The following is a 13,504-nucleotide window of genomic DNA, read 5'->3' on the forward strand; positions in this document are numbered from 1 at the left end:
CATCTGCAACTATATGCAGACAATAAGAATAATTTTCTCAACTTGCAGTAGCAACACAAAAGATCGTGAATTACATACACTGTTGTTTGCCTAAACCATGTTATTTACCCACATCTGATACAGTGCACTTAAGTCTAGCGATGATCACTGTACAAAGTTTCTGCAACTTTGTGCAGATTGTGTCAGTTAGAATTCTGATTTTAAGAGCTTTTATAGTGTATAAGACAATTTTTTAATGCATTCATCACTTACATCATTGCTAGCATTCTTTAGCTGGTTCAGCAAGTATTCTATGATATCACCACCATGATTTGCATGGATGAGACCAAGTGCATACAGACCTCCTCCCTCCTGATAAGCTGAACCAGGTGAGGAGTCCTTGGGTAAATATGTTGCCATTAGCTGCAAGGCCTCCTTTTCATGACCCTGGAAAAGAACCAGAATTCCATAATATAAACTTCAGGGAAATAATACCAGAGATGAACAGAATACATGGTGTATTTTTATTAATTAATTCAAAGCAAATCATTCCAAGAATATCAAAAGCAGTAGCTTAATTAAATACATGAAAAATAATATTTAAATCACTGCAAGGAATCACTCACTAAAGGATGAAATTGTCCACTAGGCAATTCGATGTTACTGGTCATGGGTTCTGACAGTCCTTGCTTGGCTAATGAACCTGATTCTAGAGCCACATCTCTGACCACAATTATGACAGGTGTTTCCAGGTGGTGGAAATAGTTATATTCGATGTTGAGTCTCTGCATCAACGTCAGACTGAGAAGAGAAGTAGCTTTCCATGTAAGGGAAATGTTCCATGTGAGGAAGGATTTCTCTGTTAATCAAGCAATCAGTCAACTGATTCTGAGCTCCCTGTTGATATTAATGATTGCCACACAACTCTCAGTCTACAACTTGCCAAGAACCAGCAGGCAACAGCTGTAAGCACCTATGTTTCAACCCTAGATGAGTCCAAAGGCAGCTTCTACTCCACCCTTGATACTACAGTCGAAATGGTGTTTTTTTTCCCTCCGTTGTAGGGCTATGAGGGAGAGAGGGTTGTGTCTTTTTGTGGCTAGCTGGTGTTCATATATCCTGGTGGCTAACTTTCTTCCTGTTTGACCTACGTAGTGTTTGTGGCAGTCCTTGCATGGAATTTTGTAGACGACGGTGGTTTTGTCCATGGGTTGTACTGGGTCTTTTAAGCTTGTTAGTTTTTGTTTGAGAGCGTTGGTGGGTTTGTGTGCAACTAGGATTCCGAGGGGTCTTAGCCACAAAAAGACACGACTCTCTCTCCCTCGTAGCCCTACACACGGAGGAAAAAACCACCGTTTCGACTGGGACAACACATCTATCCTGGGACAGGCTAACCAAAGACATGCCAGAGAATTCCCAGAGGCCTGGCACTCCAACCACAACGCCATAAACAAACACACAGATCGAGATACCATCTATCAACCCCTCAAAAAACGAACAGGAAATGACATCACCACAAACCCAGGAACCCCATCCAGGACAAACATATAAATAGAAAGCAGGAGACAACAGCTTCGCTTCACCTGGAGGTCGCCACTGATGTTGTTACCTAGCCAGGTAATGAAACGACTGGATATCAAACCTACAGCTCAGCGAGCAAACCTACACCCTAAAGAGAAAACCTCTCCATGCCTAGCAGAACAACATTGCCCATCAAGACAAAGAGAACTCAGCAAAGATGCGAATACAAAGAAGAATTAGGACAATCAAGCACAAATGGTGAAGTGAGAAAGTTGCAACTCCTTGCTGATAAGCACGATACCCAGGGTTTTCTCAGTGCCACCAAGGCAACGTGCACTCATTACCCTTGGCCTCAAATGCAGAATAAGGATAGAACCCTTTTGAGAGATAGAGAAAATATCAGCTTCCAAATACTTCAAGAACACTTCAAAGAATTCCTGAACTCTAATACAACTGAAAACTGTTTTAGGAAATCCTGCAACTCCACAATTATGATCTTGGACTCCCCACTAGTGTGACAGAAGTTGAAGCTGTCATTAGACACATGACGAAAGGAAAAGCTGCAGGAATAGATGGGATTCCAGTGGAATATTCGATAAACTGATATTGCATGACATGATTAAGATGGAATAGTGGGTCCTACATAAATATATACATAGGCAATTAAAATATGATAACGCAAATGGTTAAGTCCATGACAAAGATAAATGAAACTTCAATCTTGTATTAACAAGGTAAAAAGTAAAAACGTCATGTTGAACTTGCACAAGACTTTAATTAGGCCACAGTTGAAATGCTGTATGGAAATTTTGCCACGTAGAAACAATGGAAGAAGTTCAATACAAGTCCTTAAGCATATTGCCAAGGATGAGAAGTTATAACTATAAAAGAGAGATTTCAGCATTTGGACATTTTTAGGTACACCTAAATTTGGTACACCTGTTTTTAGGAGAGACAGAAATATCATAATAATATACTGTTTTCACAAATTTATGAGAGAAAAAAATAATGTAGGGTCTAGTCAAACATATTAATGAATCATTAATCAATACCTAATGAAATTGGCCAAATGTAGGGATAATATATTTACAGACAACTGTGATTTACAATTTAGCTTAAAACATTCAAATTAACCCAATACAAAGTACTTGCCAAAATTTAAAGTAGCTTAAAATGTTGTAAAGCATCTACCACTTGCCACTTGAAGATGACAATTTCCATTAAAATGATAATCCATCAAATTCAATAGCGCAATTGGTATTTGAACATCTCTGCAGTTTCCCCTTCCCCAAAAGAAAAACACAAACATAAAATTCTTCCAAATTGACACAAAACTTCATGTGGTATGAAAATGGAAGATTAAAGGGGGAGAGGAATACCAATAATTAGCCTAAAAGGTTGGCAGGGTAGAACTTTTCATCCTTGCAAGTTATGAAATGGAGCTTCCATTCATCAGTATGGCATGACAGTGATATACATGTATCTTCTTTCATGTTAACAGTTGCACCAACGCAGTTCACAAAAGCATTCAAATAATAAACATTCGCGATGATATTTGCTATCAATGTAGATGCGGAATTATCAAAGAGACTTCACACTTTTATTTAAATCACAAACAAGTACTTTCTTAGCAAAACAATTCATCTCTAATAATAAGTAACAGAAAACACAGGTTAAAACAAAATAATGTTGGGCAGTGATTACGTGTAGTTCGATAAGTAGTAAAGATGTATGAAGGTGGCTAATACGTACATTAATGAGGCATGGTTTAGACAGCACATACAAGCAAAGGATAAAAGAGAATAAATGGCCTTTGTAATGTTTACTGGCAGTTTAAGGTACTGCTTTGTAGGAACTAAGAAATAGGACTAAATGCAGACCACAATACCACTTTGAAGTTAGCCACCATTGAAAATTATATTGTTCCATCTTTTGCCTCGGGACAATCCCATATCCCTGAGTGTGCAAAACCTGATCAACTCAGGCTTGTCAGTGCATTCGGTATAGGAGTTAGGAGGTCATGTTGCAGCTGTCCAGGACATTGGTGAGACCACTTCTGGAATACTGTGTCAATTCTGGTCTCCTTGCTAAAAGAAGGATGCTGTGAAACTTGAAAGGGCTCAGAAAAGATTTACAAGAATATTGCCAGGGTTGGAGGGTTTGAGCTATAGGGAGAGGCTTGGTAGGCTGGGGCTATTTCCCCTGGAGTGTCAGAGGCTGAGGGGGTGACTTTGTAGAAGTTTATAAACTGAGGGGAATAGATAGGATGAATAGTTAAAATCTTTTACCCAGGGCAGCAGAGTATAAAATTAGAGAGCTCAGGTTTAAGGTGAAGGAGAAAGAGTTAAAGGGACCTAAGAGGCAACATTTTCACGCAGAGAATGGTGTGTACAGAATGAGCTGCCACAGAAAGTGGTGGAGGTTGGTACAATTACAATATTTAAAAGGCATCTGGATGGGTATATGAATAGGAAGGTTTAGAGGGATATGGACCAAATGCTGGCAAATGGGACTATATTAATTTAAGATATCTGTTGGCATGGACAAGTTGGACTGAAGGGCTTGTTTCCATGCTATACAGCTCTATGACTATGATGTAAAATTTAGTCAATGGTGGGGGTGCCAAATCTCTGTGCACACTTCCAAAGGCTCACAATCCTGAGTTAAGAAATTCTTTTCAACCTCAGACTTAAATCATTGCCTCTTCATACTGAGGTTGTTCCTGTTTGTTCTTAATATTCTACCCTTGTTAAACACCTCTCAGTATCCAACCTGACAAGGCCCTGCACCTGACATGCTTCAATCCAATAATTTCTCTTTTCCCTAAATGTCACAATTCATAGGCTCACTCAATTTCTCACTATAGGCCAACCTAGGATCAATGTAAGGTATTGCTGTACTTCATCAGTGCAAATGCTTGCAATTTAATATCTCCTTATATGGTTCGCTGTCATACTTTGTTTTGTAGTACTCTGTGGAATCCCACTGAAGCACTTAATTACATTAACGGCAGTATAAGTTATTGTTACCAATGACTGAATTTGAAGAAATAGGGACAAATAAGCAAAATGAAGCATGAGAACATGTATAAAGAGACAAATAAAAAACTGATCTGGTAAAAGTAGAAATTAATTTTCTCTTTTACAAAGCCATTGACAAGCCACATTTTCTGAAGCCACAATCACTTCAATAAAATGAAAAAATAGTCAAAAGGTCTAATGAAAAGCTATAGACCTAAAATATTAACTATTAACAGAGCAAAATTAGGGTCATTCACTTTAGATTAAACTTCCTGTTCTTCCCCAAATTGGAATTCAATTAGTTACCTTATGGATCACTCCCAGACTGGCTGTTGCTGTAAACTTAGCCCAATTCGTGGCTCTTGCCAGCCATTCAAGATTCTCTCTAAAATACAAAATAATTCAAGCATGAAACTACTGCTTCCCTAATAAAATGTATCTTCAGTTATCGTTACTTATGCATTATTTTGTAATTTCTTCTCCAAAATTCACAGTTGGAGAATCTCACTGCAGTACCTGGAATGGTACAGTTATCACCAGCCAACTCAGCAGAAGAGGTACCAAATCTGGGTTGGTTTTAGTCTGCATGGCTCAATTATTCACTTGGTAAACTCTTAGCTATTGGCATTCGCAGTATTTGAAGTCAATTCTTTCCAAAATCATTCCAATGAGAAAGTAACAGACTTGACATGTTTGCTGTTTTCTCTCCACAGATGCTGCCAGGCCTGCTGAGTATCACTAGAATTTTAGATGCTTTTAAAAAAAGATTTCCATCATCTGTAGTATCTTTTGGTTTCATAGTGCAAAGACTAAGACCTCTGACCTAGCAAGTTCCCACAGTGACAATGCAGTTATCAAAATCAAAACACGAAGGACAAACAAACATGGAATAGTTTTTATTTGAGCTGATTTTCACAATCTGTAATTGGCAACCTGTTGAATGCTCATCATGGTACCTTCCAAAGCAAAATTACAATCACATGCCAGTTTTCTAAAATCTAATACATTTCTCTTGCTGTACCTACAATGCATTAAGAATATTGCGATACTATCATCTGTGGAGAGGATTTAGTTTAGATAAATTGCCATCAGTCCATACAAAACCATCTTTTGTTTAATCTCACCTACTCAAATAAATTAATACTGCTTTCATTTACCTGAGAAACTGGTCACTTGTTGTTCCACAATGCATGAAAGAATTGGCAATCACAGTTGCTGTATGACAAACTGAATTTCTGACAGCATCCTACAAAAATGGATTAATTGTGATAAGTTACCTTACAAATATGATGACTAAAATTCTAAAGTGAGTTAAATGCAGGCCCTTACCTTTGTGTTCTTTAATATCATAAGATCTGTGTTATTGTTTCGTATTAAAAACTGTAAGTGTAGTTCAATAGACATTTCGCCACTTAGTATTTTTATCATTTTTGTGTTTTGATCCTGCAAGGCTTTGGACTCTGAAGACTGAAAAATAAATTATAATCCTCCATCAATACACTTAAGAGACTTTTAAAATTACATAATTTTCCTACCATCTACAGCATTTGATACATTTACCAACTATGTATAATAAAGAAAAAATTACTGAAAATACAAACTTATTTTAAAAAGTAAGTTATGAGAATCTGTCATTTTAAACTCCAGAGTCAGTGTCAAATAAAAAGCTCCATCTTTTTTATTAACTCATTCCACACCCCATGCTCCTTACCAAAACACTATCACACATACTAAAATATCCCTGCCCTAAAATATTTCCTCAATTGGATACAAAATGAGGGCAGGTGGGAAGGTTCAAATATCATTTTAGCTCCGTTAAAAAAAAAAGACTTGGTTGAACCATGATCTTGTTTCTAAAATGACAATATACTCATGAATAATGAGGTAACTACCATACTTTACACTTACAAAGTACAAGATCTTATGAGAAAAAGATTTTTTCCTAGTTTCCTTTAGAATTCGAAGTTAACAAAAAAGTTAAATCCTCCATTATCAACATTTTCTCCTGAACCTCCAATCAGACTAGCACACAAATTGGTTTAAAGTAGTGACCCACTGGTAAAATAGGAAGTTTTTATTAGGGACTTCCAAAACTGGGAAACAAAGTAAAACTCTTCTCGAAGGAAGGCCATAGCATATTGGTCTGTGCCCATAATTCTCCAAACATTTTTCAATTCAAAATTCATTGCCCTCTTGAGTTTACATGGGTAAAAAAGCAAACGGAACTCAACTGTTTCAAGTTGGCCATCTTCCTGGATTTAGTGATAGCAGTCGCTCTTATAATTGTGTTTCATGAAAATTGACTGGCTCTATTCTATAATAGGGTAAGCTAAAATAACAAAAGCACTTCTTTGAGTTGAAGTAGCTAATTTCACTGTTTGTAAACTTTTCTTCACATTTTCCAAATCTAAACCAAACAAACACTTGGTAAGATCAAAGTATCTTTATTGTTCTACACTCAATTAAGTTCATACTAAATATGTATGCACAACAGAAAGTATGCTAAACTACATTAGTTGTTCATTTTATTCGTGTGGTGATACTATGGCTTTAAGAGATGCATTTTGTTCTTGTTTCTTTTTCAAGGAAAGTTAAAAGACAAAAGGTGCCAAACTATCGATTCAAAGCCAATAAAGTAAACAGCTTGTGAGACCTTTGGGTACTTTTCTTTTAGAAGTTGAAACAATAGAACCAGCATAAATAGGTGGAGTCAGGCTCCCACAGATCCAGGATTTTTCAGTAATTGTTGGGGTTTTGAAGTTGGTTATGAAGCAGCCACACCCCTGTTTCGCTACCACAATTTTCTCTTGGTGCGTTTTCCTCTGGACTGGAGAAACATCGCATGTGAGACAATCTATTATAGCGAATTTGTCTTTAACATGAGTGTGTTTATGGTATGTTACTATATTGAAACAGTTGTTTCTTAGTACTTAAATAATATATTATTCTGTAAACTTTTCCAATAGAGTTAAAGTTATACCAATACTTTGTTGAAAGCCTAGTAGTTTAACTAACCGAAGTACATCTGGAATGCAACACCTTACACTTGCTTTTAAACACAATATAGGTTAGGGTCTAGGCTATCTCCTTGATATATTTGAAGGGGATTTGGGTCTAGAGCATAAAAGATTGGGGTTCTTGCTGGGACTAAAACCTCTAATTCCACATTGGGTTTAGGATTATTGGACTCAAACACACTGAGTGTTGGTGTTTTCTTCCTCAGGGAGTGTATTTGGTTGGTTGAAACAAGGAATTGCAGAATAATTGCTCTTTCAGTTGATAAGAATTTCCCAGGTGTGGGAGAAGTCACTTTGGGCAGTTTACAGAAAGTAACCAAGGCAAAACGTTTGGAATTAGTAAGCAAGATGGCAGCAGCAGTAGGATGCTCCTGTCGGAATTCCTATGCTCTACCTACTCTTTTTCTTTCTTTTTCCTTTATTTTCTCACATATTTATTCTTCTCTCCCCTCCCCACTAAAAGTGCAGCAGCAAGTCCCCAGAGCAGCGAGTTCTGGAACAGTGCAAAGGCAGCAAGCCCTGGTACACTGTGAGCTACAAGCCCCAGAACAACGTGATCAACAAACCCAGAGCATCAAGCAGGCTGTGTCCCAGACTGAGACTGGCATTGGTGAGGCAGCCCTGGCACTTACCTCAGAGCAGCTAAATGCTGGTATGGAGTGGCCTGGGGCTTGGAGTGAAGTTGGGACAGCTGTTGGACTGGAGTCTGGCGTGACCACATGCAGACGTCTTGAGTTGAGCTACTACATTATAATGTCTATTTGAAATTTTCTACCTTACTGTCATGTCAACCCTTTAATGTTGCCCTATTTTTAACTCTAAGTAATGCAACTACTTTGATTCCTCTGCTGTATCCAAGAGTTGTACCCAGATACTTGTACCTAAGATGTTGCCTTAAGTCAGATATTGTAAAAGCTTTTCACCGTATTCCTACAATGGAATGTAACAATACAAGGATTTGTATATTGTACAGCAAGCTTAAGATGGAGTGGCCTATGTCTGTAGGGAAAGGGAAGATAATTGCAGCAATAGCTCAGCATTTACAATTGCCAAGAACGCAATCACAGACATTAGAAATGGCTAAAACTGAATTGCAAATGAAGCAGCTTGAATTAGAGGCAATGGCAAGAGGAGAAGGGAATAACAGCCCCAACATTACAAAAATAAAGAAAAAGAAATGTTAACAGTTTGAATTATGATTAAAAGCCAAAGGAAAAATAACAGAATAGCCCTCGCAGAAGAAAAGGAGAAAGAGAGAGGAGAGGAGAAAGTGAGTTTTTGAACTTCAGAAGTTGGCAATGAAAGAGAAAAATTGACTTAAAATGGCAGAGATGAAGACAGAAATGAGGAGGAGGAGGTAGGAATAGTGATGCGGACAGTGTTGAAAAGCAAACCCATTATAGCCAAAAGCCTGGTTGGGATCTGTTTAAATGTATCCAGCCATTACCAAAGTTTGAGAAGGGTGTAGAAGCCTTTTTCATTTTATTTCAGAAAATGGTCATACAAGTTAACTGGTCAGTGAATTCTGATTCAAACAAAATTGGTAGGTTGAGCTCTTGAGGTATTTGCATCACTATCAGAGGAAGTATCTAGGGGGTATGAGGTGAATAAAACCCCCAAGGACTCTCAAGCTGTTTACTTTATTGGCTTTGAATAGACAGCTCCTCACCTGTTTTTAAAACTCTCTTTTAAAAAAGGGCATAATATCTCTCTTAAAGCCACAGCAACATTACACTTGACATAAACAAGATGACTCTTGTCCTTCAGGACTTTAACCTTTTCATCTCAACAACATCCCTCTTAGTATTTCCTTCAACAAATCTGAATGCCTTCATTTCAAAAAGCTGTAAATGAGGCACTTCTGAAAAAGAATGCAGGCACAGACAAGGACCAAAAGAATTTCCAACACAATGGGTGGCACGGTAGCTCAGTGGTTAGCACAGCTGCCTCACAGAACAGAGGCCTGGGTTCGATTCCAGCCTCAGGTGACTGTGTGGAGTTTGCACATTCTCCCCATGTCTGCATGAGTTTCCTCCGGGTGCGCAGATTTCCACCCATAATCCAAAAATGCGCAGGTAAGGTGGCTAAATTGCCAGTGTTCAGGGATGTGTTAGTTAAGGGTAAATATAGAGTAATGGGATAGAAGAATGGGTTTGGGTGGGATACTCTTTTGCGAGTCGATGTGGACTTGTTGGGCCAAAGGGCCTGTTTCCACACTGTACTGATTTCTACAATTACTCAGCACAACTAACTTGGTTTTAGTCTCAGAGGAAGAATTAGTACAATAATCACCTTTCATCCCAGTGCTTCCTTAAAAACAAAACAAGCACGTCTCACTGAAAAATATAAGAGAAACTAATTTTAAAAGAGTTTCTTTGGAACAATGGTGAAATGATCTCGAAACACCAAGCATTTTTCTTTCAGACAAGGAATATTAACAAAAATGCCATTGGTTCCTTTAGCTATTGTAGATCACTTAATAGTCTGTTGTAAATTGCCAATGCAGGAGACCTCAGACAGTTATCCTCCTTGCTAGAATCATGTGGCAGAGCAAGATCCCACAACAGGAAGAGGTAGTGGAAGTGGTAGATAAATATAATAGTTCCATTTACTGTCTTACCAATTCTGTTGATTTCATGGATGCTACTGGAGAGTTTCCCAATTTCTCATCTGTCTCCATAGCTTCACTAGAGAAAGAATTCAAAACTGATCACTAGAAATATCAGCTGATTAACGACTGAAAAATCTTTTTAAATTTAAACTTTTTTTCTCCTTCATTCGTTTCATTCTAGTTTCAAAGCTCAGCTATAAACAAAACTAACAACGTGTTGATTGTTTTTCCCTTAATTCCTGTTCTCAACTATATTAGTTTCCCATGTCCACAGTTAAGCGCACATGGAGAAACAGAAAATGATGTGCATTTAATTCAGCCAACACAAACACAACTACTCATTATTGTGCTTTGAAATACTGTTAAGCATACAACTACAAATGACATCGACAGGAAAATGATATACATACACAAATTATGATAAGTTGTAGGCCATTTGTCCCAAGTTTGCTCTGCGATTCAATAAGATGGTAACTGATCAGAGGCCTAACTCCATATACCTGATTTGGCCCATATCCCTTAATATCTTAGATAATGCTTTGTTAAGCAATCTTATGTTTAAAACTAATAATTGATCTAGCATCCAGTATTATTTGTGGCAAAGAATTCCAAAAATCTACCACCCTTTTTGTTCATAGAAGAGCTTACTTACATCTCTCTTGATTAGTCTGACCTAATTCTTAGGCTATGCTCCCTCGTTCTAGGATCCCCAACAAGTGGAAGTAAGTTTATCTTTATCAAACCTGTTTTTCCTGTTTACATATTTGATACTTCAATTTGATCACCCCTTCAAAATTTTAAAGAAAACAGGTCTAACTTTTTTTCAATAGGTTAGATTACCTAGTGTGGAAACAGGTCATTTGGCCCAACGAATCCACAATGGCCAAAGAGTAACCCACCTAAACCCATTTCCCTACATTAACCCCTGACTAATGCACCCGACTAGGGGCATTCAGCATGGCCAATTCACCCGAATCTAATTCACGTCTTTGGTTTGTGGGAGGAAACCGGAGCATCTGGTGGAAACCCACGCAGACACAGGGAGAATGTGCTAACTCCACACAGACAGTCACCCGAGGCAGGAATTGAACCTGGGTCCCTGGCACTGTGAGACAGCAGTGCTAATCACTGAGCCATCGTGCCACCCATTTGTACTTGAGATTATTTGCATAATCTCTCCTAATATCTTAACCTCTGAAGTCCAAATATCATTCTTATAAACTACACGGTATTCCTTCCAAGACCAATATAACCTTCCTAAGGTGGTATGCCCATGTCTACTCACAATTGTCCAAGATGTGCAGGTTAGGTGAATTGGCTATACTAAATTGCCCATGGTGTTAGGTGCATTAGTCAGGGGTAAATGTAGGGGAATGGGTCTGGGTGGGTTGCTCTTCAGAGGGTCGGTGTGGACTTGTTGGGCCGAAGAGCCTGTTTCCACACTGTAGGAAATCTAATCTAATCTATTTTGCCAAGGGAGTTAATTAAGCATCACTAAGTTGGTATAATCTGTTGGGTTTTCAGATAGGTTAAGTTATTCTGTATTCTGTTCTCTTTTATTTGTGTTTAGTAAAATCTTGGTAATGGTAATCTTGTAAATAAATTCTGTTTTGTTTAAAACAAAGTGGTTGAGCCAGCTGCATCATTCCTGAAATATCCACTTTACACCTGCTCAAAAACGACTAGCAAAATTAGGGTCCCGGCTATTTTCTTGAAATGTTTTGAGGGGGTCTGGCCTGGTCCACAACAAAATGGATAACCTGACACTTGCTTACACTGAACTCCACCTGCCACAGTTTTGCCCATTCACTTAGTCAATCAATATCCCTTTGTAATTTTATGCTGTCATCCACACAGTATACAATACTGCTCAACTTTGCATCATCAACAAATTTGAATATGCGACTTTTTATGCCATTATTCAAATCATTTTCACGTTCTGCTTTTCTTTGTGATATCTGCATATTTATTACCATGTCGTGGATCCCCTTATTTAAGTGACTGATACAATTTTTAAAAAGTTGATGTTCAAGCACAAAACCCTGCAAGATTCTACTCATCACACCCTGCCAATCAAAAACAAAGACCAATTTATGAACACACTGTTTTATGCTTGCAGGCCAGCCAATCTTTTATTCATACTAATATTTCACCCCTTTACCCTTGAGTGGTACCTTAACAAATGCCTTCTGGAAATGTACATGTAATACAGTGATGTCTTCCTTCTCGACCGTGTAAGCTCCTCTTTCAAAGTTCTAATGAATTTGTTAAACATGATTACTCTTCCAAAAAACAAACATGCTGACTTTTCGCCATAACATTAAATTTTTCAAAGTGTCCAATTATAATCTCCATGAACGATTCCAACACCTTTCCCTCGACAACTAACTGGCCAACGGTATCCTGCCTCCTTCCCTTTCGGAGGAGAAGAGCTATCTTTTCTATTTTCCAGTCCCAGTCTGATAAAACCTTTTGAAAATCGAACAAATTAATTCCAATGCATCCGCTACGACATTTGCTACCTTTTTTGAGAGCCCAGAATAAATACTGTCAGAACTTTGGGACTTGTCAGGCAACAGCTCCATGAGTTTGGTCAGTACTGCTTCCCTGGTAATTGCAATTTTACCAATTTCCTCTACTCTTTTCAGTTCCCCATTTATAACTGTTATTGCAATTTTTTTGTATCCTCTGTAGTGCAGACAGAGCAAAATATTTGTTCATTTCATCAGCCATTTTCTTTTAATTATTAATTCTCCATTCTCATGTTCAAGCCACCATTCCCGCCACCTCCAGCGAGATGCTACCACCAGACACATATTCCCCTCCCCTTCCTTGTCAGCCTGCTGCAAGGACTGGTCCACTCTTTCTTCACTCCCAACATTCCCCCACAGTACCTTCCACTACAAACATTTACTTCCTCCCCTCAATACCCTACAGCCCAAACACACCTTCCAGGTGAAGCAGCGGTTTAGCTGCACTTAAAACAATCTAGTCTACTACAGTCACTGCTCAAAACGTGGTGTCCTCTGTACTGGGGAAACAAAGCACAGACTGTGACCACTTAGCTTAACACCTGTGTTCCCTGTCTTCAAAAAAGATCAAACTTTCAGTTACCTGCCACTTCAACGCAGCATCTCGTTCCCTGACCAATATCTGTCTCTGGCTTGCTGAACTACTCCAGAGAAGCTCAACGCAAGCTGGAAGAACAGTATCTTACTTTCTGCTTGGGGACAGTGCAGCCCTCTGGACTCAATATCAAATTCAACATCTTTAGGGCTTGGCTCTCCCATGACCTTATCCTAACCTTGACATCCTAGGCCTTGTTATCACATTGTTAGCCACTAACAGTCCCCATT

General features: G+C 38.4%; 1 protein-coding gene across 1 annotated transcript in view; it reads right to left on the reverse strand.

Moving 5' to 3' along the window:
• psmd1 (proteasome 26S subunit, non-ATPase 1) overlaps positions 1 to 13,504 on the reverse strand; it is a 101,170-nt gene that overhangs the window by 74,496 nt on the left and 13,170 nt on the right. The window contains exons 8-12 of the mRNA XM_043702385.1: positions 10,158 to 10,224; positions 5,850 to 5,987; positions 5,678 to 5,766; positions 4,827 to 4,905; positions 253 to 426 (exon numbers count right to left, since the gene is read on the reverse strand). Coding sequence (XP_043558320.1) covers positions 253 to 426; positions 4,827 to 4,905; positions 5,678 to 5,766; positions 5,850 to 5,987; positions 10,158 to 10,224 — 547 coding nt within the window. The remainder of the gene's footprint in view (positions 1 to 252; positions 427 to 4,826; positions 4,906 to 5,677; positions 5,767 to 5,849; positions 5,988 to 10,157; positions 10,225 to 13,504) is intronic.

Source organism: Chiloscyllium plagiosum, chromosome 13 (assembly GCF_004010195.1).
Source record: "Chiloscyllium plagiosum isolate BGI_BamShark_2017 chromosome 13, ASM401019v2, whole genome shotgun sequence".
Taxonomy (NCBI): domain Eukaryota; kingdom Metazoa; phylum Chordata; class Chondrichthyes; order Orectolobiformes; family Hemiscylliidae; genus Chiloscyllium; species Chiloscyllium plagiosum.